Here is a 27,986-nt window from a genome sequence, read left to right as displayed (position 1 = left end):
GAAGGGGAAAAGGAGGAGAAAGGAAATGTTACAGGAGGGATCTATAGTGTTCAAATGTGGACTCAGAGTATCTCACAAGTTACATTACACATAGCAAAAGCATTTACAGCAATATATATAATTGTTTTTTAACTTAGAAACTCTAAAACATGGAGTAATCCAACTACAAATAGTAGTAAGTAAAAAAAATGACAAAAATACAATAACAAACTCAATCCCAAGATTTGAATGAGAAAGACCAATTAAAAAAAAAAACCCAAACAAATAAGAAATCTTATAAAATAATAGACATTTCCAAGCTAGAAGGAATGGGTTATTCACAAAATAACTGCGGCATGAAACACTCCAGTTAAATGCTTATTCGTCCCCAGAGTCAATAAGTTCACAGTTCCAGGAAGCCAGGGTTCCTTATACTCCAGGTAACAGTAAGTGGTACTGCTTGGTGTGATGTGGTTGCTATGTGAGCAAGCTATACCCAAATAACTTATGCATGGGTAAAAATGAAGACATAAAAATATCTGAAGATGCCAAGGTGAATATATTTTAAATACTGTAATAAGAAGCAAACATAACCCAATAGATAAACAAGTAACATGTATAATTAAAAATAAATAGATAAAAAAATAATAAAATAAATAGAAAAAACATTAAAAAATAAAGTTAGAAAATGTCTATAACAGATAAGGCTGCTATGAACATAGTGGAGCATGTACCTCTGTGGTATGGTGGGGCATGTTTTGGGCATATGCCCAAGAGTGGTATAGCTGGGTCTTCAGGTAGATCTATTTCCAGTTTTCTGAGGAACCTCCAAATTGATCTCCAGACCAGATGTCCCACAATGGAAGAATGGATTCAGAAAACGTGGTTCATTTACACAATGAAATACTCTATTCAGCTATTGAGTACAAGGACATCATGAGTTTCGCAGACAAATGGATGGAACTAGAAAATATCATCCTGAGTGAGGTAACTCAGGTCCACAGGACATGCACTGTGTGCACTCACTAATAAGTGGATAGTAGCCATAAAGTACAGAACACCTAGATACAATCCACAGAACTCACGAAAGTTAACAAGCAGCAGTGAGGAGCTTTAATCCCACTTGAGAGGGAGAATAAGAATCAGAGGAGGCAGAGGGAGAGAGGGAGATAGGTGCGAGAGGGAGGGGGAAAGGGGAATATAATCAGGTATTGGGGGGCAGGAGAGAAGTCCAGCAGAATGAGTGGAAACAGGCAACCTCAGGGGGTGGGAGGTGGGGGGACCCTCTAGAAAGTACCAGAGAACTTGGGAGGTGAGAGACTCTCAGGACTCAAAGGGAGGGACCTTAGATGAAATGCCCAACAGTGGGGGAAGAACTTGTAGAGTCCACCTCCAGTAGAAAGCCAGGGCATCAAGTGAAAGGATGGGATTCCCATCCCACAGTCACAAACTCTGACCCAGAATTGTTCCTGTTTAAAAGAACCGCAGGGGCAAAAATGAAGAGACTGAGGAAAAGGCAGTTCAGTGACCAGCCCAACTTGAGATCCAGCTCAAGGGGAGGCTCCAAGGTCTAACACTATTACTGATGCTATGGTATGCTTACAGACAGGAGAATAGCATGCCTGTCCTCCGAGAGGGCCAACAAGCAGCTAATGGAGACAGAGGCAGATACTAACATCCAACCATTGGACTGAAGCTGGGAACCCCAGTGGTTGAACTAGGGAAAGCTGAAAGAAGCTGAGGAGGGTGACCCAGTAGGAAGATCAGCAGTCTCAACTAACCCGGACCCCTGAGATCTCTCAGACACTGACACACTAAACAGGCAGCATACATAAACTGGTCCAAGGCTCCTGACACTTACAGAGCAGAGGACTGCCTGGTCTGGCTTCAGTGGGAGAAGGCACACCTAACCTTAACCCTCGAAAGACTTGAGGCCCAAGGGAGTGGGGAGGCCTGGAGATGGGAGGGGGGGCACATCCTCTGTGAGACAGGGGGAGGAGGAATGGAATGAGGAACTGTGTGAAGGTGGATCTGGAGGGGGGCAATGACTAGACTGTAAAAAAATAAAAGTAATAAAAAAATTAGAAAATGTCTGCCTAGTCGATATAATATAGCAAATAAGCCTCTATTAGCAAGAGTATTTACAAAACTAGAAAAGAACACAGTTAACTTACTAGAACAAAGCAAGAACAAACACAAAGCTATGCAACCACAAACAATAAGAATACAGTCAGATTGGAATTAAAACCATATATATATATATATATATATATATATATATATATATATATACACACACACACACACACATATATATAAAACATGCCACACCTACTCCACTGAAGTCTGCGTAGCAGGCCCAAAAGCTTGGACGCAGTCCTGAGGCAAAAAGTTTCACAGAAACTTTTCTCCTGGAGCCTTGGCATCCTGTAGCACGAATGCTCCAGATTTGCCCTTGTGATAATCGGTGTTATATTATAGTTAATGCTACTCATTCAGACGAAATGCCTTTAGTGTTGATAGACAGTGAAAGAAATCAGGCATTGCAGTTTACTGAATAAGAGCTAGAAATCTCAGGGCTAGTTCTACAAAGTAAACCTAGAATTACAGCAGAGTCACTCCCATATGCAGGAATTTACAATGGCCTAGGAAGAAGGAGGGTTGTGGTTTAAGGAGGAACTAGAGTATTGCATTATTCATGAAAAGGTTGGCAAGAGCAGAACCCCCTGGTGCAAGCTTTCACAAGGCTCAGAGGAATCGCATAAATTGTGACTAGGGTGTGAAATCCTCATCAGGCTCCTATAATAATGGCTGCTTTTAGAAAGGGCAACCTTTTATCTCAGTTGTAACCACTGCCTGGTTCCTGCTAGTCTTTAAGTAAGCATTTCTCTGTTTTGTGTGATAACTTCAATGTACCTTGGCTGATGTGTCACCTAAGGTCTTTGTTTACTTCTGTAATATAAATCTGCTGCTCGCTTTGAGAAATTGCACTCAGATACAGCACTGTCTCTGGTGTTCCTGTATGTTTGTCACCCCATCAACTCCTTGTGCACCTGAGAACTGGGACCCTGAATTCTCCCACGGGTTAAGGGGCCAACTGAGTCCAGTCTGCAGCAATAACATATATATGTCAACTTCGCATCATTTAAAACATAACTTTTAGGATCTATTTTATTTGCATAAAGAGGAGTGAGAGCAAAGGGGAGGTGTGCACATGCACATACATGTTTAGTGGAAAGCAGGCCACAACTTTCAGACACCAATCTCTATCTGTGTTGGGGAAATCAAGCTCAGGTTGTCAGGCTGGGCAACAAGAGCTGTTACCCACTGAGCCACCCACCAGCCCTGAAAACAATTGTAAATGCCAATGTACAAACATTGATAAGTTATAGGTATGCTCTTTCAAATTATTATTGATAACCTAATTCATTTTTTAATATTAAACAAGCCCTAAGCATAACTGCTGACCAAGCAATGTGTTGTCTAAAATGTACCATAAGAAAACAATAGAACAGGTCTGTAAGGACGGTCATCAAAGCAGAGGTAATAACAAAAACCACGAAGGATCAAAACGTGTAACAACAGCAGACTATAAAATTAGTGAATGGTTTACAAGTAAATAATTTCCTAGCTGACTTAATCCATATTCTCTTGCTATAACAGAATATCTAAGCCTGGGTAACTTATAACAAAAAGAAATTGATTCACCTGGTGATTATAGAGCCCAGGAGTCCGACAGCAAGTGGTCTCACAGTGCCTCGGAGCACAATAAAGGAGTAGAAAGGGAGTGGCCACTCTAGAGTTCCCTCTAGAGTGAAAAACTGATCCACACCCGTGGTAGAGGCATTAACTCTTCTAAGGAACTAATCTCCTCTTAAAAGTACAGACTCGAAGCACTGCCACAAAGGCAATCAAATTTCACCAAGAGTTGTGAGAAGACAGCCATATTTAAGTCATTGCACTAGCAATAAAACACACACACGTGAACTTGTACAGAAGCATGTCCATATGCAAAGCCTAAGATTACCTACCATGTTGGCAACCAAGTAGGGCACTAATTTTCCAAAATACTAATACCCTATCTAGGCAAAAATGTAAGATTTTGCAGTGTTTAGATGGGCAGTGGTGGTGCATGTCTTTAATCCCAGCACTTGGAAGTCAAGAGGCAGGATTTCTGAGTTCGAGGCCAGCCTGGTTTACAGAGTGAGTTTCAGAACAGCCAGGGATACACAGAGAAACCCTGTCTCAGAAAACCAAACCAAACAAACAAACAAACAAAAAACAAAAACAAACAAACATATAAATCAAGTTTCTAGTTTTCACAGCATATCATTTTTTTATAATTAAAAAGGTTGAGATGAAATCAGTGGGGCCAGCAAAATGATTCACTGGGTAAAGACACTTACACACACGCACACACACACAGAGATTGACACCTTTCAAAGTATAATACCCTATAGGAAAAATAATGAAGAAAATGCAACTAACATCCATGAAATGGGCATCAATCATAACTTTGAATTTTTTGAACCTCTGCCTCCCGAGTGCTGGGACTAAAGGCGTGCGCCACCATGCCCGGAAATTTTGAAATTTTTAAGTGGTAAAGATCATAACTTCTACTAGCAAACCTACTGCACTTAAATTTACAAAATTCCCACATTCATATATTCTTTTGTATCACAAAGCACAAGTTGTAAAACTCCAGGAAAAGAGTTTTACTTTTGGTAAAGGAAGAAAATATACATTAAGAGAATAAAGAAGCTCAAACTGTCACATTAAATATATATCTGAGAATACCTATACACTTCAATTGTATACCCTAAGGATTACTTATTTTTCAAAAGAAAGAACATCAAGGAAAAGAGCTTTTCAGTCTTATGCAAAACGTTAAAAGCCTATGGATTTGTTCTACACTAAATTGCAACATGACACATTAGCAAGGAGACGTATTTCAGGCTGGGAAGGAAAAGCCAGGCGTGTTGGTTCATCCTTATAATCCCAGCCCTCGGTAAGCTGGGGCAGGAGAAATGCCAGCAATCTGTGGTCAGCATCAGTCACACAGTGAGCTCCATGCCAACCTGTGCTGCAGAATAAGGCCCTGTCTGGAAGGGAAAAGCCATGAGGAACGTGCACAGGAAAGAGACAATCATTTATTCTGTAGAAATGCAAATACATTTTTAAATGCAGAAAGGTTAAGCAACCAGAGAGTAGGACATGTCCCCAACATGGCCAGTAAAATGTGACAAACTTCTTTCTTTTTCTTCCTACTAAAGTAAAAGGGAAGAGAGAAAAGCCACCTTTGGGGACTCTGCTATAAGCCAGGCAAGAACTCAGACAATTCTATAACTTCTGTCACCTTAAACCTCCTCAACAGTCTTTAGATATGGGAAAGAAGTTGTTAAAAATCAACAGTCGCAGGGCATGGTGGCGCACGCCTTTGATCCCAGCACTCGGGAGGCAGAGGCAGGCGGATTTCTGAGTTTAAGGCCAGCCTGGTCTACAGAGTGAGTTCCAGGACAGCCAGGGCTACAGAGAAACCCTGTCTCGAAAAACCAAACAAACAAACAAACAAACAAACAAAAAATCAACAATCACCAAGACAGATTAAAATGGAATTTAAACCATGATCTAAATAGTTTGAAAGCTGATCTCTTCCTGTCTCAATCTAAACAGCAGAAGTATTTGTTATCATTTCTAATATAATTTTATATTCTTGAGTCTATAAAGGGTTGGCAATGTATAACTTTGATGAATGAAGAATTTATGTACACTGTGTTGTTCTGACTATTATGTTAAAACAATGAGCCTACAAGTACATATTCAACAAGATTTATTCAGTCATTTGCTCTCAGTGGAAATCTTCTTAACATTTCCTTTTAGCTTTTATTTTTCATTACTACAGTTTGACTCACCTTAAAATATCAATTTCATTACTTAGTCTTAAGCAGTAATTTTCTATATTAATTAATTAGGTAGCCATTTTTTTGATGATTCCCAAACTTTGTCAGTAAACAATATGCCACAAAGTAACATTTCTTTGCCCCATAATTATCACATTTTAGCATATATGGAAGAGATTGAGATGTTTCTTGTTTTATGCTGTGAACAGATCACCCTGGGAATACTCTTCAGCAATGATCAAGCTAGAGAATCTGAGTCACTATACAGGGATCTGTTATACAAGGCTCTTCCCAAACAAAGCTTTAGAGCAGGGCTTCTCGTCTTTCCTAAGTGGTGACCCTTTAATACAGTTCCTCATGTTGTGGTGACTCCCAACCATAAAGTTATTTTCGTTGCTACTTCATAACTGTAATTTTGCTACTATCATGAATCATAATAGTAAATATCTGATATGCAGGATATCCGATATGTGACCCGTGTACTGACTGGTTTTGTGTCAACTTGACACAATCTAGAGTCATCAGAGAAGAAAGAGCCTCAGTTGAGGAAATGCTTCCATGAGATCCAGCTGTAAGGTATCTTCTCGATTAGTGATTTATGGGAGAGGGTCCAGCCCATTGTGGGTGGTGCCACGCCTGGGCAGCTGATTCTGAATTCTATAAGAAAACAGGCTAAGCAAGCCCTGTGAAGCAAATCAGTAAAGCAGCAACCCTCCATGACCTCTGTATCAGCTCCTGCCTTCAGGTCCTACCCTGTTTGAGCTCCTGTCTGACTTCTTTCAGTGATGAACAGCAATGTGGAAGTATAAGCTGAATAAACCCTTTCCTCCCCAACTTGCTTTTTGGTCATGGTGTTTCCCTTGCAACAACAGAAACTCTTTGTAGGACGTTCTCCACAGGGGTCACGACTCACAGTTTGAGAACTACTGCTTTAGAGCCTTCCTCCGCTGCCTTAATGATTTAATATAAGAAACAATAGCCATTCCCCATCTGTGTATAGGTGTGTGTGGCTGTACATGTTGGCAGGTATGTATGCATGAGCATATAGAAGCCAAAAGTCAGTGCTAAGTATCTTCCTCAAGCATTCTTCCTCCACCTTAGTTTTTGTGATAAGATCTCTTAATGAACCTGAAACTTGCTAATTGGCTAGACTGGCTGACCAGCAAGATCGAGAGATCCTCCTACCTCTGGTGGCCTAGCACTGGAATTACAGGCGCATGCTGCCTTGCCCAGCTTGTTATACTGGTGCTGGGGATCTAAATACTCATGCTTGTGTGACAAACACTTCACTGAGTGGACCTTCATCCCAATCTTCAAGATTTGCACATTTTCACACTTCTTTTAAAATAGACTTTTGGGGGGGCTGGAGAGATGGCTCGGTGGTTAAAAGTACTGGCTGTTCTTCCAAACGACACAAACGCAGGGTTAATAACCATCTGCAGCCTCACTTCCAGGGGATCCAATACCCTCTTCAGGCCTCCATGAGCATTGTACACACAAGGTACACAGACATATGTGAAGGCAAAACATCCAAACACATTTTTTAAAGTAAAATACATAAAAATTAGAATAGTTTCTCAAACAAAGCCTAAATTTATAAACAAGGCAAAATCTAACTAATTTTGATTAATCAAATTAGAACACTAGAGTTAAATAGCTCTCACTATTCTCTTTATACAACTCACAAGATTTCTTCAGAATGTGTACTAAACAAATACAATTTTTGAACTATGTCTCAATGAAAAACTCAATGGAAAATTTCCTGCTCACTACAATGAAATCTTAACTAAACATATTCTTATTTCTATTAGGCTCTGGGCTTAGTCCTTAGCAGAACAAAATACCCATTTCTTTCCTGGGTAAGTTGAGAACAGTTTCCAATTTCTATCACACTAATCTAACTTGATTCACAGTCCCTTTCTTTTAACTTCAACACCAACAACAGCAGATCCCAAATCATTCATGCTTTATTTTCCTGTCTTCATTCTCCATCATCTGACCCAGTTTTTGCCTTCCTCTTCCATTTGTTTAAGAAGGTAGTAACTAACAGTGAAACAATAATAATCTAGAATAACCCCCTAGTCTCAAAGCCCATATCTTAACTATAACTACAAAGTCCTTCTCGCCATTTAAAGAAACATAGTCACAGTTCCCATGAATTGGGGGTATGGATATCTTTAAGGTGACCATTAGGATGCCTGGAGCACTCTTGATTAAACTTTGCTCATCTGAAGTCAGGAATCAAACCACAGAGTGTGACACCATGGCTATGATTTATGGTAATCCCCAATGCTACAGTGTTGGTAGGCAAAGGCCTTCAGGGATATATAAGTTCATAAGATGTTTGCTTCATACAACTCAGTTCTGGCAGATATTAGAAATTAATACTGCTGTTCAAAAAGCTTGGAGGAGTATGTTTTCTCTTCTACCATGTGAGAGCAGATTTCCCCTTAGCCCTGCCCCTTCTGCCTCAGGGAGATACATAAAGAAGGAACTCATGAGAACACACTGTTTCCATACTGAACTTATCAGCCTCCAGAATGATAAGATAATAAATTTCTGTTCTTTATAACTTATCCAAGCACCAATAGTGTTAAAGTACCATGCAATGGATTAATACACCACACTGGCACATTAAGATCAAAAGCATCCAATTTAGCTGTGCAGCAACTGTAGCATAGCATTGCTCTCAGTAAAGTCATTTATGTAAGTATTTCCCAGAAAATTCTGAATATTTGCTAAGGGCAGAATACTAGTCTATCTTTAATGGAGGCTGAGTAAATGTCTTCATGCAAAACAGCACTAACTCAGACCCTTCTCCCTTTGCTTCACTACTTTAGAGCCCCACAATCTGAATGCTAGAACAATGTCCCCACAGCATTCAAGTCATACTGAATGATCTCCAACTTGAATAAGGCCTGGGGAACAGAGCAACTGCATGTAACAGAAATAAGAGGAAATTTACTCAAATGGTCACAGGACAAAAGTAAACTACACAGAACGAGAGTGCTCTAGCTTCATACTAATCGACTTAAGATTGTAGGAATCTTCACACTGATTTTGTCAAAGGGAAAAATAACTTTCAATGAACACAACATCTTTACAGCTCTTCTAAGTGTCTCAGAAAAATTATTAACTTGAAAAAAAATGACCACATGAAATTGATTTCAGTCTTTAGGCAAAAATTTCAAAGACTATCTTTTCAAAATAAAATAATGTTTAGTAGTTGTGGATTCCCAAAGTTAAGTACAAATAGAATGACCAGGTACCTTTACTGTCCTATCTTTAACTAATATAAAACATTCTTATTATAGTCAATCATTATTTGGGAATAGAAAGATTACATATGTGCCATTTCCATTTAACATTACTTATAGTTGCATTTCAAAGACAAAGCCAGCATTCTTTTTTTTTAATTTATTATTTTTACTTATGTGTGTACTCCAACTCACATTATTGATTTTTTATATTTATCTATCTATTTATTTAATGTATATGTATGTGTATGAAGAGGGCATTGGATCCCATTACAGATGGCTGTGAGCCACCATGTGGTTGCTGGGAATTGAACTCAGGACCTCTGGAAGAGCAGTCAGTGCTCTTAACTGCTGAGCCATCTCTCCAGCTCCCAAAGCCGGCATTCTTTTTTTTTTTTTTTTTTAAGATTTATTTATTGATTATATGTAAGTACACTGTAGCTGTCTTCAGACACTCCAGAAGAGGGAGTCAGATCTCGTTACGGATGGTTGTGAGCCACCATGTGGTTGCTGGGATTTGAACTCCGGACCTTCGGAAGAGCAGTCAGGTGCTCTTACCCACTGAGCCATCTCACCAGCCCCAAAGCCGGCATTCTTAACCTATAAAAATTATTCTCCAAGTAACTCAGATTAACCCTGCTTAGTTTCCAGACTGGAAGTGCATATGAGAAACTGATAAATACAAATGAACTTAGCTTGGTTTCTCTAATGGCCCAGCAAACTGACCAGGCACAGTTCCCTGCAGGTAAGTGGTAATCTAGATAAAAACATGCTATCTGACCTCAACACTACAAAGCTAAGGTAATTAAGCAGAACAATACTAGCAAAAACACAGACATTTATTTCAAGGAAACAGAAGACAACCGAATAAATCCACACATGAGCAAGTAAATGACTTTCAGAAGGGACCTCTGACATTACATAACGTGAAAACTTGTTTTGGTTTATGACTCTAAATACTAGAAAGTCCATGAAGCAAGCATCAATATCTAGCTACTTGAACTGAAGAGAGAAACACAGAAACCCAAGCGGATGTGTTCAAAACAAGGCAACACACTAACCCAACTCCCTAGAAAATGTCTTAATCCTTATAATGGCCCAATTATCTCATAAAGACCCTACCTCCCAGGGGTACCATAACAACAACCAAATTTCCACAAAGCTTAGTGTGATGGTTTGTATATTCTTGGGCCAGGGAGTGGCACCATTTGGAGGTGTGGCCTTGTTGGAATAGGTGTGACCTGGTTGGAGTAGGTGTGTCACTGTGGGTGTGGGCTTAAGATCCTCACCCTAGTTTCCTGGAAGTCAGTCTTCCACTAGCAGCCTTTGGATGAAGACATAGAACTCTCAGCTCTGCCTGTGCCATGCCTGCCTGGATACTGCCATGTTCCCACCTTGATGATAATGGACTGAACCTCTGAACCTATAAGCCAGCCCCAAGTAAATGTTGTTTTTATAAGACTTGCCTTGGTCATGGTGTCTGTTCACAGCAGTAAAACCCTAACTAAGACACTTAGCAAAAGTCAGTCAATAAAATGTTTCACTATTTAGTGTAGATTCATACACTTTGTTAACAGGTTTGAAATGAAAGATTCCACACCATACATGAAAATAAAGATCCTATTTAATAATGTTCTCTCCTAGAACACACATGAGCAGATTGTCAGGAATAGATCTGATAATTTCAGCCATTTTTCTCAAGAAATAGATCTGGATAAACCTAAAAAGTTAACAAAGAAATAAACCGTAAAATTTAGACATAGCAATTTCCAGTATTACCTATAACTGTTTTTATAATACCTTAACTTCTGTAAAATAAGTGACAGACAAAACTCTAGACCATTTCATTCAGAGCATCACACCTTTTTGATGAATGCCCTAAAATAAATTAGCTACAAGATGTATGTGTGGATAACTAACTTGAATTTGGGATGTGTTTTGTTTGGGTTTTTTGTTTTATTTTTTGCCTTTTGGCTGTTGTTTTTAGTTCAGTCATTTAAAACACAGGTTCTAGTAAATGACTTTGCTGGGTATAATTTTCAGGAATTATTTTCGAAAGCGAAAATGAATTTGTGTTTATTTTACCATAATCAAAATAGAAAAAAAATCTGGATCGTTATTCCCAAACTCTATTCAGCTGTGATCATAAATCCCAGCTGTGAGCATAAAAACATAATCTTATATTTATATATAACAGAACACCTTCTATTCATCAAAAACTATCTGAAGTTCCTATCACATAAATTAAAATCAATGAATAAATCCAGGTCCTATTTTACTAAACACGTCTCTCAAAAGGTCATACCTGTTTTTCATCTAACACTAACATGCCAAATTCTGTAAATAAAATCATAAATTGAAATTGAAGCCTTCTAACTTAAACCTAAGCTAATTTCACCTTAACAAACTCAAGAGTGATTTAAAAAAAAAAAAAGTTTCATATTGTATTTTCTTCTCACAAAGTAACGGAGCATAAAAGCTATAAGAGCAACACATCTACACACTTGTACAATACTACAGATGCAGGGCTGCGCCTACCTACCCCACCTACACCATATGATAGGGACTCAGGGCTGAACCTACCCACCTACACAACAGCATAGGGTCTCAGGGCTGTTCCTAACCACATGTACAATATTACAGAGATTAAAGGCTGAACCTGAACAATATTACAGAGACTCAAGGTTGCACTTCATTAACAAGCTGATGCCATTTAAAAGGAACAAAAAGCAAATAACCCATAGTTATGGGTACTGCATCTATACACTCAAGACATATTTTAATAAGTTTTTTAATAACAATATTTGTTAAAACATAATCTTATATTTATATATAACAGAACATCTAGCATATGATACAACCTAGAATGGAAAGAAATTGAGTAATAGCTTCAGCATCCAAACAGAAGTGAGGAAATGCCACGAAGAAGCAAGAAATGAAAATTTTCCCTAATTACTAGTTTGAAGACCCTGTTACTAAATAACTTAATTTCAAGTATAAGTGTTCCAGTAAAGGATGATAATGATGCAGCTTCCAAAGCGTTATTAGTCAGTCATATGAATAAAACATAGAAGTACTATTGTACTGTGAAATGAATGGAAAACAGTGGACTAGTTTTGTGTGTCAACTCGACACAAGTTAGAGTCATCAGAGAGGAAGGAAGGAGCCTCAGTTGCAGAAATGCATCCATGAGCTCCATCTCTAAGGCATTTTCTCAATTAGTGATCAATGGAGAGGAGTCCATGGTTTTATAACAATGAAGGCTGAGCAGGTCATATGAAACAACCCAGTAAGCAGCACATGGCCTCTGCATCAGCTTCTGCCTCCCGGTTCCTGCCCAGCTTGGATTCCTGTCCTGACTTCCTCCACTGATGACTATAACGTGAAAGAGTAAACAGAATCAACCATTTCCTCCCCAACTTGCTTTTGTTCGTGTTTTTCATCACAGCAATAGAAAACTAAGACAAATGCATATACTAATCCTTGAAATAATTTTTATCTGTGTTTAGTGACTACTACAGATAAATTTTGCTGCACAAAAATTGAGAATCATCTAACAAAGCTAATAGCTGACACTAGAATTTTTACAAAGCTATGTAAGAACACACTATGAAAACAACACTCGCCACTCCAGCCAGGAAAACTGATCAGTGCCTTCCTCAGCCACCATCTGGGAAGCTTCCCCCTACAGCTGACTGGGAACAAATACAGAGAGTCGCAGCCTGACATAATGGAGACTGAGATACCTTGGAACACTCGGCCCTAGATAGAACGTCTCCAGTAAATCTCTGCAGGCAGGGCTCGGAAACTCTGCACAAAAGCCAAGAGTGTAAGAGCCATAAGGAACAGAAGACACCAAGAAAACAAAGCCAAGCCAACAGAATCAAAGCACACAAGAACTCAGAGAGATTCATGGCCTGCCCTGCATGTGTCTGTCTATACCAGATACAATCCTAGAGCTAAAAGAAGTAGACACATGACCACATCCCTAAGCCAGAAGCTATCTCCAATTGATAAAAATTTGCAAATGTAAAGTTTTCTCCAAGGGGAGACAAACTGCTCTTAAGGATAGACTGCGGCCCAGCAGTAGATGGCCTAGAGATAAGGAAACCAATGGCATCTTTGTAAGTCTTTGTCTCATAATGTCATGTCAGGACTTTCCCTTTCTTTTTATAAATTTTATCTTTTTTTTTATCTTCTTAATTTTGTCTAGATATTTTTCTCTCTTTACCCTGCAGGCACTTTGTGAATATATTATGGCTTCCAGTCCTGAATGTGTGAACAAGTGGATCTCTGCAGCCATGCTTTTTTCTTGTGCCTTTTCTTGGACTCTTTTTTTTTTTTTTTCCTTTTTCCTATTTCAATGTGTTAGTTTTCTTTTCATCTTATTTTATTTTATCATTATGCGTCAGAATCCTGTTTGTTTTTAATGATAAATGCAAGGATGAGAGTCTAGATAGGATGGGTGTTGGGGAAGGACTGGGAGGAGGAGAGGGAAACCTTACATATCAGGATACATGATATAAAGTAAAAAAATCTATTTTCAAAGAAAGGGAAAAAAGCAACAAACAATAATTTAGAAAAAATGAGAACATGATAGACAAAAACAAGTTTATAATAATGCTTCCCAGGAAACTATGGCTTCCACTGACCAATAAAAAGGTACAGTATGAGAGCTGTTGAGAGCACACTAGCCATGTGGTCTGTAGGCTACCCTGGTCTCACAGCTGCTGTCTACTGAAGGAAATCTTGTTATGTTACGTAATACAAAGAGGCAAATAAATGAGAAATGTTCTGTGTACAGATCTAGTCTGCTGTTAAGTCTACACAGTGCATAAAATCTTCTCCGTCCCCTGACTTTTCTAAAACATCACTTACCCCTCTGAAGTCTCTAGTCTCTTACTCTGCTGACATGCAGCACTACCTGATATTACATAGAGACAGAGATAGTGTTGTTTATTTTGTAAATAAAGTGGTGGTGGAAGACTTTAAGGACAGGACTGATGCACACATGAACTCACAGAGACTGTGAAAAGTCCTGTGTATGTTCAAACCAGACAAAAGTCCCAGACCTGAGAAGTGAAGTGGACTCAACACTTCCCCTGAACAAGCACACTTTCACTTGATGCCTACTGGAGGAAGAACAAACAGATTCTCCAATGGAGTGTCACTCCAGAGCAGAGCCAGAGCCCAGGGCCAGGAGTAGCTGGTAAACACCAAACAGATGCCATGGTTATTTTATTTTTGTTTCATTTTAGTACTTTGTTTTCTCTCTGGTTTTTTCCTTTTTGTTTTAATTTTCATTTTTTGAGAGAGGAAAATATGAACTTCGTAAGTGGGGAAGTAAGTGGGAAGGACCTAGAAGGAGGGGAAAGGATATGATCAAAAGTTGTAAGAAAAAATATGTGAAAGAAAAACAGCACAAATGATAAATTAATGATTTAAATGCATTACACATATATACAGTGAGCTATTTTTAAATGTTTTAATGTTTTAAATTGAAATAGAATTGCATCATTGTCCCTTTCTTTCCTCCCTCCAAGCCCTCCCATTTACCCTTACCTCCCTCTCCTACCATGCTCCCCCAATTCTCAAATTGATAACTCCTATTTCTTTGATTATTATCATTACATACATGTGTGTATGTGTATATATATATATATGTGTGTATGTATCTATATATACACACATATATACATATATATGTATATAACACGAGTCCACATAAAAATCAAGCAAGTGATACACATAAGAATAAATTTTAAAATTTTAAAATGAAAAAAAAAAATGAACCTTTTAAAAAAAAAGCACTCAGCTTTAATCCCAGCACTTGAGGGGCAGAGGCAGGTAGATTTCTGAGTTGGAGGCCAGCCTGGTCTACAGAGTGAGTTCAGGACAGCCAGGGCTACACAGAGAAACCCTGTCTTGAAAAACAAAAATAAAAATAAATAAAAATTCAAATATCACTCACTGTTTAAAAATATTAACTTTTGATATAGTATATTCCAGCAAAATAATAGCATATTGCCAAGATGAGTCTAACCGATGTCTATATTTAAGCATCACACAAGTTAAAGCATGATTTGGGAAGATATTTCTCTGATCAGTAAAAATATAGTATAAACATTAGAGCAGTGATTCTCAACCTTCCTTTCATACAGTTCCTCATGTTGTGGCAACCCTCCAACCATAAAATTATTTCCTTATGACTTCATAACTGTAGTTTTGCTACTTTGATGAATTGTAATGTAAATTTCTGATACGTGACCCCAAAGGGATCACGACTCACAGGTTGAGAACCACTGCATTAGACCAAGATTTTGCAACTGAAATACCAAAACCAGAAAAACTCAGAAAGTACATGTCAAACACAGTTTTCTCGAGTTACTTTGTCATAACCACTCAATCAAGAGTAAGCAAACTGTTGATATTTAAGATATACATAATCAAAGACCTGAATCTATAAAAGATTAAATATCGCCAAAAGTTTTCACTTCTTAAAAATTACTGGGTACCCAATGACAACAAGAAACCCACAAAGGCTCATCAGAACCCAGGTGTTGGCCTTTTCTCTGTGTACTCACTAGCTATTCATCTTTCCCCTGAAAAATTGTGGAACTTGAAGCTTGTTAGCCAGCAAAATCATGAACTCTAAACTCTTGAATTTCAAGGACCTATTTTAAATATCCAAGAAACAAATGAACAAAGACATCTAGACATCACATCAACATGGGATTTATCACCTAATAAGCAGCCTTTCTTCGGATAGCTCCTCCAAATGCCATGCTCTCCGGTCGAGTCAGTTTGACAAGCCGAGAGGCTTGAAAGCTACTCACGAAGCAAAAGAGTTTCACAGAAACTCGCTCCTGGAGTCTGGCATTCTCTCTAACACATACATTAATTGTCCATTCCCGTGTTAGTCTAGTGTATGGATCCACGTGCTCTCTTTTAGTATTATCCTATTATAAGTGCCTTTTAAGATTGAATTCTGACATAGCTAAAGCCTTCTGCCAGTGTTCCAACAGTCCTAGAACATCCTTGAGCAAGACCATGGGCTTGAAATTCAGTAAAAATGTTGCTATTCACTGACATTCAGAATAGCCTCTGGTACTACACTATCACTTTGAATAAAAGCTAAGTCACTCCCTTACACAGGAATTTACCATCACTAAGGAAGAAGGAAGTTTCAGACCAAAGGAGAAACCAGAATATATACTTAGAACTATAGCGGCGTTACACCCATACACAAGTATTTACAATGACCTAAAGGAAAGGTGGACAATACAATAGACTAAAATAGGAACTATGGCAAGGGCACGAAGCCCTTGACCCTGGTTTCTAAGATTAAGTGAATCTTAGGTGGAGCCTTTGTTGATCCCAGTTGTTAACAATGAATTCTATCCCAGGTGGTTCCCATTAGACCTTCTGTGTTTGCATTCCTCTGTTTTATGTAAGATTCCAGTAACCTCTTTGTACCTTGCTGGTGTGTCACCCAACTTCCATATTGTCTTCTGCATAAAAAGTCTGATGCTGGATTTGACAAATTACATTCAGATTCTACACAACCTCTCCTGTGTGCATCTGTCTGTCAATTCATCCGATGCTTTGCCCACCCGCAACTAGAGACCTGTTCCACAGACAAAGGGGCCCAGAGGGTCTGCGGCATCCAAAGAAATCACAACAAAACCTATACACAAATGTTCACAGCCACTCTATTATTCATAATCATCAAAAGCTAGAAAGAACTCAAATTCTCCTTCAATGAGTGACTCAAAAGACAATCCCCATGACAGCACAGAGTGTATTCTAACATACCCAACAACTTGAATAAATCTCAAAAGTATTTAACGCTGGAGATGAGAAGCCAGCCTCAAAAGGTTCTGGACTTTATGACTCCACTTATGTGTCTTTATTACTCGTCAAAACTATAACGATAGAAAAATTCTGGTGGCTGCCAGGTTAGCAGAAAGGGGTAGTCCCATTCATCAAGTGATGATAGGCATGTTTTCAAGACTGGTCAACGTGTTTTGTATCATGACATGATCACAGCTACTCAAATGTTTATTAAAATATATACACACCTGTTCATCAAAAAAGCCAATTTTACTGTATGATCATTTCTAAAGTAAACAGCATTTTCAAAGAGTCTAATTTTACTCAACCTTTCTGAAGAAAGACATTGCTTATTACAATGTTATAAACAGCCATTTTAAACATTTTTAATAGTACTTGTTGATCATGGTAACAAATGTCAGCAAATCAACTGGTTAAACTGTCAAACTTCTACCAATTTTTAATCGTAAAAGGACTTACCAAGTTCATTGAGACTCTGAGCAGCTTTTGTTATCTCTCTACTCCCTCCTTGCAGTTGTCCCTGGAGCCTCTTACTGAGATACAAGATGCGAATTATTCTCCGAAGCAAATCACAGGCAACCTATTCAAGTAACACAGTATTAAGAAAGTACTCTATGAAGTTTCACTGTGAAGCTTTCCATTCTTTCTAGATGTGAAAAGACTTGTTCAGCCTTTCTGTTTCCCAATGGATATCACCAAATAACTACATATCTACTAAAAAGAACATCCACAATTTCACATTTAACCTTTACAACAAACCTCAAGTTATTCCAAATGGAGTAAATTTGAGATTGAGATACTATGAGGCCAAAGATTCTTTCAACCCTGCTCTAAATAAACCAATGGCTAGCTATTGTCAAAAGCAAAGGTTCAAAAAGTTCCAATGCTAAGACCATACTTCTGTGCACTCAGCTGAGATCTGTGGGGTGATGCCCACGCATCAGGTCTGCTTGTTGGCATCCCCAGACGATGACTTGGCTGTGCTTGGCTTCCCTACTACGCCTCCATTCTAGTTTCTTTTTCCTGAATGTCTAGGAGAATAGTCTTTAAAACTCTCAATTTTACTAGTCCTTAAAGGATAAATTATGTTTATCTGCTTGAATTTTCTTAATGGATTTTATCGATAAATTATTAAAAAAATAGTTTAACAAAAATAAAAAATCACTTTTATGTCACCTCCTAGTTCTTTTTCTTTCCAAATGTAACTGAAGTTTGTAAAAAAAAAAAAAAAAAAAAAAACTTCCAATGTATGTGCATGCTCTAGCGCAGAAACTGGATGTAGCCGTTGCCTTGAGGAGAGTAAAGGAAAAAACCAGACTGAGGTTGATGTCGACCTCCACAGTGACAACAAAGCAGAGATGATCTATTGATCGATGCTGCTCGTCACTACCATCTTTGAGTAGACCCAAGACTACATGAAAAACAAGGGCTTTTTACTAAGGAAAACCCTAAACAGTTCACTAACAAGGAAACACTCCAGGGGCTAGGGAAAATAACAGTTAAATGCTTGGAGCACAACCCGAAGGCCTGAGTCTGGATCCCCCTATCGCCATCAATTCATAAAAATCTGGGTACCAGTAGTGTGGGAGTTAAGTGGAGTCAGAAGGACTCCTAGGGTTGAGCTCCAAGAACAGTAAGATCCTATCTCAAGAACTATGGCAGAAAGGGACTGAGAAAGGCACCCGACACCCCTAGCCTCATATGCACATACATACATGTGCAAATATCTGCCCATATACACGTGAAAAATTAAAAGCTCCAAGAAAACAACATCACGAATCATCCAGGTTTAACAGTCTTTTATAGGTAAATATAAAACATACTACAGCCACCCCTGCCACACTCACACACTAGCACACACACAGGAAACATATATAGAGGCACTCAAATAGTAAACACGTTTGCTTAACTGCTTCTCACAGTAACTACATAATAAGAATTTTCATCTAGAAATTAAATGTTAGGACATATCTATCATTATTTGCTTAATTAATTCATTGGTGACAAGATCTCACTATGTAGCTCTGTTTGGCCTGATACTTGCTAGGTAGACCAGGTTGGCCTTAAACTCAAAGAAATCTACCTATCTTCTGCTTCTTGAGTGCTGGGATTAAGGCATGCACCATAACAGCCGGCTGAAATCTCCATCTTTTATTTAAATGTTATTTTCTAAATATATAACAAAAGCAAAATATAACATTCAAAACATAAAAAGCCACTCTGTGCTCTCAACTAAACAACGAAAACGGGCTGGTGAGATGGCTCAGTGGGTAAGAGCACCTGACTGCTCTTCCGAAGGTCCAGAGTTCAAATCCCAGCAACCACATGGTGGCTCACAACCATCCGCAACGAGATCTGGCGCCCTCTTCTGGAGTGTCTGAAGACAGCTACAGTGTACTTACATATAATAAATAAATAAATCTAAAAAAAAAAAAAAAAAAAAACAACGAAAACAGCCACAGTGACCAGTCCCTCAATTAACAAAATTGTTTTGCCTTTTTTAAAATGTATTTATTAGCTTTAGGGATGGTAGCAGTCCTACCTGACCAGAGGCATACTATGTAACACACTCTACCTTTTAAGCGCTAGGATCCAGGAAGAAATTCCTTCTACCTAGGATTGTACCACAGAGCCTGGCAGAACTGGCATGTTTTGATGAACAGTGTGGCATCTAGTATCTTTCACAACCATTCTTAGACACTCCAGGGGATAGGGAAAATAACAGTTAAATGCTTGGCACATTCACAGGGAGAAATATCAAGCATTACTGTAAATCACCTAAACCTATCCATCAAACATTACTCAGTCCTGCCCTGTGCGGGGAATGCCTTCACACATAAGTCTCAAGTTCCATTCAAATGCTTTATTCTTAATAATCTTACTCACTGCCTACTACATAACAAGCTCCATTCCTGCAAGGTCTGCCTCAAGACAATTCATATCACATACAAACTTGCACAATGGTCTCTCAATAAAATCTACATCAGACATTTATCTTCTTAAAAATAATTTTCAATACCTGCCCCTTTTAAAAAATAAGCTTTGGTGCCTGTGCACTTAGAGATTAGTTAGTTCTCCAACAGCATTAATAGAAATCCTCATTCAACAAGTCCTAGCTAACTTCAAAGCCACTATTTCTCACCATTTCCCAACATACATCCCTCCCTAAAGTCACCTTCCTATCCTTGTATTTTAGACTTTCACTAATCATAAGCCATTGTAAGCCACACTCACAGACTTGTAGCCAAATGCACTTAGAACCACCACACAGAAAAAACAGAACATCAGCTATCACACACACTGCTGCGTAACTATTCATCTCTGTCCTCTCCACCTGACAGGAATTATTAGTCTCTTTTATGGTTATGGGGATAGTAAAGCCTTTGTGTCTGGCTTTGAGTGAAATGTTTTAGCAAACCCTTTGCTATCTTTGGGTCAATCAGTAGAGGCTTAGAAATGTTATGAGACTGTTTAAACCTTGAAGAAGGCCTCTCTCTCTCTCTCTCTCTGGAAGGTCTGTACTTGGCCCTACATGAGAGCATGCAGCTGCACTAATTTTGGTCCTATGACACTCCTGGCAAACCTGGAGTTCTTAATTTTGATTATAGCTAGCCATGGTCAAAAGGGTCTGAGATTGGTGTGGGTGTCTGCTCTGATGAGCAGCAAAGGACAAGATAACTTAGGTAGCTGGAACCTTTCCCATCCCCAATTAACCTTGTATGGTGTTTGAATACAGTAACTGGAGTGAGTTAGCTGGGGTATCAGTCCTGCCTAAGAGGCTGTACCCATCTGCTCCTTCAGAAAACTGAAGGCTTAGCATCTTAGTGAGTTTCTCTTTCTACTGCAGCACCCACGACCAACATCAATCAATAAACTTGGTTATCTTTTTTATCCATGGATTTGTTACTGAAATAAATCAATCTCTCCCTCCCCTACAAAAAGAAATAGAATTCTAAAAAGGCAGGGTTTCTTAACATCCACTAATGAAGCCAGTGGAGAGGGGCGTTGTTAATTTTGTGGGGTTACTTTTTCCATTATGAAAACATGTGATTGACCATCAGGAGAGGCTCTAGATTCACTCTAGCTTTAAGCCTTATTGATGCCCAAATGGAACAATTTGGCTAGTTAAAACCTCTGAGAGTGAGCAACTGCATCATCACTCTGCCTCAACCCAGGAGACTTTCCACTCGTCATCTTTAACTTTGAGCTGAAGTGAACGAACTGGTCCCCAAGAATATTTCTGAATTGACTCTGAAGCTCCTTTGTCAGACCTGGCAGCTATGGCGTCTGGTGTAAATGTTTCAAGATCATTTTATATATTCTATTTATTCCCTTCTTCCAACCTAAAATCAAGGTTTTCTCAAAGAGCCCTTTGTCTCTTTTACGCAGCAGCAGAATGTCATGGTCACTCTGGAACGAGGCTTGCTCATTGCTGAACTGTTTCCAGAGACATGGCAGCAAATGTCAGAACTAAAATATTCATTTGATTCATTCTAGAATACAAATAAAACATTCTCAGATTAAAACTGCATATACATGCATACAAAATGTACATACATAAGGCTTATGGTATTTTAAAATTAAGTTAAAATATCTCAACTTCAGACTGATACTTTGCAATTCAATTCAGGGCCAAAAGTACATAGTGTTTAACCTACCTTGTATCTTAGACATAGAATGCTATGGCTCTTAAGGACACAGGAAATAGTACATTAGAATAACATAAACTAATTCATTTGTTTGGTTGCATACACACACAAAAAGTAGTTCTTAATTAACAAAATCATTTGCATCATTCATACCATATAAAGAGCGACTACTAAATGTGCCTAAATTTTACATATACTCTCATCACATCTCTCACAGTTAAATTCTATTTCTTTGACAAACCATATAGTTTTTATTTCCTATACCTTATAGCCCTTTTTAAACTTAATTCTATGCTTATTACAAGTCTTTACAAACTAACCATCAAGAAACTAGATATGAAAAGAACGAATACTCCCATTTTAAAAATGAGGTACCTGTATAAGCAGATAATTCTCCAAAGAGGAAACTCAAATGGCTGAGAAACATTTAAAAAAAATATTCGACATCCTTAACCATCAGGGAAATGCAAATCAAAACTACTTTGAGATTCCATCTTACACCTGTCAGAATAACTAAGATCAATAACACAAGAGACAGCTCATGCTGGGAAGAATAGGGAGCAGGGGAGCCCTCCTCCATTGCTGTTGGGAATGCAAACTTGTACAGCTACATTGAAAATCAATATGGCAGTTCCTCAGAAATTTGGGAATCAAGCTCAAGACCCAGCTATACTACTTTTGGACATATACCCAAAAAATGCTCCATTCTACCAGAAAAACACTTGCCCAACCAAGTTCTTAACAGCTTTATTCATAATAGCCAGAAACTGGAAACAACTTAGATGTCCTTCAACTTAAGGATGGATAAAGAAAATGTGGTACATCTACACAATGAAGTATTACTCTGCTGTTAAAAAAACAATGGCATGATGAAATTTGCAGGCAAATGGATGGAACTAGAACAAAATCATCCTGTACCACTGGTGGCAGAACACGCCTTTAATCCCAGCACTTGAGAGGCAGAGGCAGGTGGATTTCTGAGTTCGAGGCCAGCCTGGTCTACAGGGGAGTTCCAGGACAGCCAGGGCTATACAGAGAAACCCTGTCTCAAAAAACAAAAACAAAAACAAAATAATAATAATAATAATAAGCTGGGCCTGGAGAGATGACTCAGTGGTTAAGAGCACTGACTGCTCTTTCAGGTCCTGAGTTAACTTCCCATCAACCACATGGTGGCTCACAACCATTTTTAATGGGACTTGGTGACCTCTTCTGGTGTGTCTGAAGACAGCTACAGTGCACCCATAAATAAAAAACAAACAAACAAAAAAAAAACAAAACAAAAAAAAACAAGCAAACAAACAAAGAAACAAAAATCCTGCGTGAGGTAGCACAGACCCAGAAAGAACAAGAGGGAATAGCTGTTAAGTAAAGGACAACCTACAGACTCAGAGAGACGAAGTAACAAGAGGTCAGGGGTCTACATGGATCGTCCTGGAAGAAGAAATAGAACAGACTTTGACAGTGGAGATGGAATCAGGCAGGGGGAGCAGGAGGGAGAGGGAGATAGTACTGGGAAAGATGACTAGAATTGCAAGTAGGCAGAGTGAGTGATGTAAAACATAGTAGTGCAATGGACCCCCCCTGGAATCCACAGAAATGGCCCTAGCAAAGTCTCCTCGTAATGGAGGGTACAGAGCTTGAACTTCTTCTGTAATCAGGCAAGGAAGTCAATGAAACGATTCCTAATGATATTCTGCTATAGATCCATGCACAATTGTCATCAAAAGTGTCATCTAGCAACTGATAGTAGATGTAGAGATCCACAGCCAAACACTAGATCCAAAGGCAACCACCCAGCAGAAGAGGAAGAGGAAGGATTGTAGGAGCCAGAAGATGGAGGACTCCTTGAGAACAGGCCCACAGACTCATCTGGGCAGGGATCACAGAGACTTAAATGACAATCATGGACCCCGAATGGGTCTTAACTAGGTCTTATTTTTTTTTTTTTTTTTAATGTATGGGTACATAGTTGTCTTCAGACACTCCAGAAGAGGGCGTCATATCTCATTACAGATGGTTGTGAGCCACCATGTGGTTGCTGAGAATTGAACTCAGGACCTTTGGAAGAGCAGTCAATGCTCTTAACCTCTGAGCCATCTCTCCAGCCCTTAACTAGGTCTTCTTACATACACCTTATGGTAATGTACTTAGTGTTCTTGTGGGACTCCCAATAAAGGGATGGGGATGTCTCTGACTCTCTTACCTGAGCTTAGGACCCTTTTTTTCCTGAGTTGGCACACCTGGTTGTAATATGAGAGTTTATGCCCAGTCTTATTTTAGTATATATCCCTGGGAGGCAAGCTCGTTTTTTTGTCTATTGGTTTGTTTGGTTGGTTGGTTGTTGTAGTTTAAAGGAGAACAAAATAGGAGTTGATCTAAGGGAGAGGTGCTCTTCCCCAGAGAAGAGCATACCAACTGACTGTCCAGTGCCAAATGGTCAAACACATACATAAGTGACATTATATGGACACAACAGGTGATATTTAGGAATATGTGTGCGTGTGTGTGTGTGTGTGTGTGTGTGTGTATGTCTGTATATATACATACATATGAATATATAAATGTATGCAATAACAATGAAAAAAGAGGCTATTAATTTGAAGGTAAACAGACAGGTGTATATGGGATGCTTGGAGAAAGGAAACAGAAGGAAGAAATGTTGTACTTAAATTATAACTCAAAAAATAAACAACAACCAAAAAATAAGCTTCAAACTAGCACCAATTCTCTTACATCATGGGTGTTTTGTGGCCTCCTATCCTAATCATTTTATATGTTATCAGATCATTTACTAGCTTGACATTTCTATTCTATTACTTTCTCCTTCCCTTCATGATACATTCACTTGCTCAGAGGATAGTTATAAAGCCAGTAAGGTGAAGTTATACTCTATAGCAAATGAAGATAAAATAGAACTAAAGCACCATTGGTAGACAGCTTGCTGAGAATGCACAAGGCCAGGGGCTCAATCCCCAGCAATGCATAAAACCAAACACGGCAGTGAGTGAGAACTGGAGGCTGGAGGGGTTAGAAGCACACTCAGCTACTTAGTAAGTCTCAGGTCAACTTGGGCTCTATGAGACTGTACCTCAAAAAAAAAAAAAAAAAAAGTAAATAAAATAATTTGATATCAAGTAAAACCAAGTAAAAACTTTTTCTTATATACTTTTAAAATTAAAAACAAGATTTAATAGCTAAACCATGTAAGATTTTAAATTTTTAAAAACTGAAATAAGTAACTCAAAATTATTTTTAAAATTTATGACAGATATATGAATTGTATCAACAAACCCTATTATATATTTTAAAACATACAGGTAGTTTTAAAAACATATAAATAGGCCGGGCAGTGATGGCGCACGCCTTTAATCCCAGCACTTGGGAGGCAAAGGCAAGCAGATTTCTGAGTTGGAGGCCAGCCCCTGGTCTACAGAGTGAGTTCCAGGACAGCCAGGGCTACCCTGTCTTGGGAAAAAACAAACAAACAAACAAACATATATACATATGTTGAAAGATTTAAACCTTAAATTTTGATTGACTCTTTAAGATTTAAATGTTCAATGTAAAAGGTTATAAGCTCTTCAAACGTTTTTCTGAAAAAAACTAAAGCAATTCATAAGAAAACAATATTACTAAAATGAATTAAGATAAAGATAATCCTAGGGGTGCTAATTAAATTCAACTGATGTATTCATGTATATAAATGAAGCCAGAACCCTCTACTTTAGGAAAGAAAAGGCTTTCTGGGAAGAGACTGAAATGGAAGTGGGGGCAGGAGAGAACGGTATAAAAAGATACTTTCTTCTAATTGGTGATATAATCATAGGAATTTTATTTTCAAGGCAAAAAATCCTTCCTAGCTACTTCCTTCTTGCTTTCCTATCCCACATATGCTTTAACTAACTTGGAACTCAAGCAAGAAACAGGTTAAACAAGAACACCAGCTTCCCCAGTGTTTGAAATGTAAACATAGTAAACAGAATAACAATGACTAAAAGGCTAAGCCCTGGAAGAGCCCCCAGGACACAGAACAATCTAAAAGGCAATGCATTTCTAAGACAAACTTCCTTAGCACAGGCCTTACAGAGGCATGGTTTGCTGTGTAGGCTTTTCAAGCATCTCTACCACTTTCCTTCCTTCCTCATGGTGATCTAGAGCTACCTGTACCATCCAACCATCACTCTCTTGGGCACCCAGTATTTTATCTGTGTGGACTGTGTCCATACTCTGAACTGTGTTTATTTCTTCTTTTTCCAGCCGTTAGACACATCCTTTACTGTTCCTCATGCTAAGGGAAATATTCCCAATTTTACAAAGAACTTTATACTTGGGCGACCAATTGCTAACCGGGGACAATTTATAGAGTCTTAGGAAGAAAGCTGATTTTCCTTTGCACTACTGCCCAGCCTCAATGCATACTAAGAGGCCAAGAACACTGAAGAGTAGGTCTAATTCTCCAGGTCAATCTGTTCTCTAAACAGAGGGAGAGTAGAGGAAAATACCCTATGTCCAGGCTTTTACATCCAGATTGGAAACTGAGAAACTGCTTCTACCAGCATACTGCCAGATGTACTGAGTAACTCCTATCTCCAATCAATACCTTGGCAGTAAACTTCCTGTACCTCTGCCATACCTACTACAAAGATATGAAAGCCAATGGGACCACCCACTAACTCCTCACCAACTCCCATTTGCAATCTCCAGACTCTTTCCCTCCCCTCCTTCCCTCTCCTGACTATTCCCACATGAAGGAAGTACCTTTCCTGTCTGCCCTCCAGACCAGCCATCTAGCCAGTCTCACTGGATACTCAGTCCAAGAGCCTGAGGTCAGGAAAGAGTCAATCAAACTCAATCAAGGAAATGTGTTCTCATTACAGGACACACTGTGTGGACATACAGACAATATCAGGATATATTCCCCTTTACAGCGACAGGCATGGTCCAATTTAAGGACAGTTTTGGTGGATTCTTATAAATCCATAATGGAGGGATATAATCTGAAGGGGTTCTGAACAGTTCAAACATTTCAAGAATGGCTCTGGCTGGCCTTGCCTTTCTCCCTCATTCCATCTACCTTGCTAAAAACTGTTAGATTATATTCCCAAAGCTAGCTGCCAAGGTGTATTCCCTTATTTGGCCATTTCCTCCTCCTGAGCCTGACTGCCAAGGTCCAGCTATCAAAGTACTGAAGTATAGCAATCAAATGTCCCCTTTGGCTTACCTAATTAACATGCCCAATTAAAATTAAACACCTCATCATAATGTGGGATTTCCCCTTGTACCTTTATAAACTGCCATTTCCCTATGTGCTACACCTGTCTCTTCCATAAGAGGCAGTCCTTTGTCCCTCCAGGACAGATACCCCTGCCCCTTCTCCCTTGTCCTCTATCTCCTCTCTTATCTCTTAGTCCCTTGTCCTCTGTTCAGCTGGGGCAAATATACCACTGCATTCTAACCGACTTTAACACAAACCTCCCCTTTTCCTCTTCTTAAAAATTACACATACAAGGTCATTTGTTGCCATTTTTCTACCTGAGTCAGAAAGCAGCCTCTTTAACTTTTCTTCCCCACTTAAAAAAGGATCTCTCTGTGAAGACATGTGTTTGGGTGTGGTTTGTGCTTAATCCTGGGTCCAAAAGGGAACCTTCTGGATGTGTGAGCGTCTCCTTCAGATTCAAGGATGAATTCTTTCATGTGAGCTTCGTGTCTGTCTCCATCTTAACAGGAAGTCATGGGTGTATTGATCTATTGACACTTCGGATGAAAAGGAGTGGATTCTTCAGAAGCCACTGAAGCAGCTGCTGAGCGCAGCTAACCCCCTAATGCAGAATGTCTAAACACCTGGGGGTAAAACGGTCCCCACACAGGTCCCAGTTGGAACCCCAAGGACCTTATTCATAGTAAAGTAGGACATAGTAAAGAAACTAGGCAAATTGCCTCTTGCAATAGAAAATGAGAACTCTACTTAAATCTGTCAGTTCTGACAAACTGACAAAAGAAAAGAAAAAGAATATTGTGAACAAAAAGAAGCAAACACAGCCAAGAGGAGTAGACAAGAGGAAATAATCAACCTCAGGAATGAAATCAATAAATTAGAAACAAAGAGAACATTACAAATAATTTATGAAACAAAGATTTGATTCTTTAAGAAAAAAAAAATTAGACAACTCCTTAGACAAACTAACTAAAAGACAGGAAGGAGAATGTCCAAATTAGTAACATCAGAAATGAAAAGGGGGACAATAACAACAGACACTGAGAGATCCAAAGGATCATTAGGTCACACTTCAAAAACCTCTATTCCCTAAAATTGGAGAATCTAAAAGAAATGGGCATTTTTCTTA

General features: G+C 38.8%; 1 protein-coding gene across 2 annotated transcripts in view; it reads right to left on the bottom strand.

The window, feature by feature from the left end:
• The window catches only part of Cog5 (component of oligomeric golgi complex 5), a 303,977-nt gene that overhangs the window by 254,289 nt on the left and 21,702 nt on the right, over nt 1-27,986 (bottom strand). For both annotated transcript variants that reach the window (XM_021179459.3, XM_021179458.3), the window contains exon 6: nt 17,450-17,570. In XM_021179459.3, coding sequence (XP_021035118.1) covers nt 17,450-17,570 — 121 coding nt within the window. The remainder of the gene's footprint in view (nt 1-17,449; nt 17,571-27,986) is intronic.

The sequence above is a fragment of the Mus caroli genome, unplaced genomic scaffold (assembly GCF_978045245.1).
Source record: "Mus caroli unplaced genomic scaffold, Mus_caroli_1 scaffold_14, whole genome shotgun sequence".
Classification (NCBI taxonomy): Eukaryota; Metazoa; Chordata; class Mammalia; order Rodentia; family Muridae; genus Mus; species Mus caroli.
Note: the sequence above shows the minus strand (reverse complement) of the source record. Positions and strands in the feature narration are given on the sequence as shown.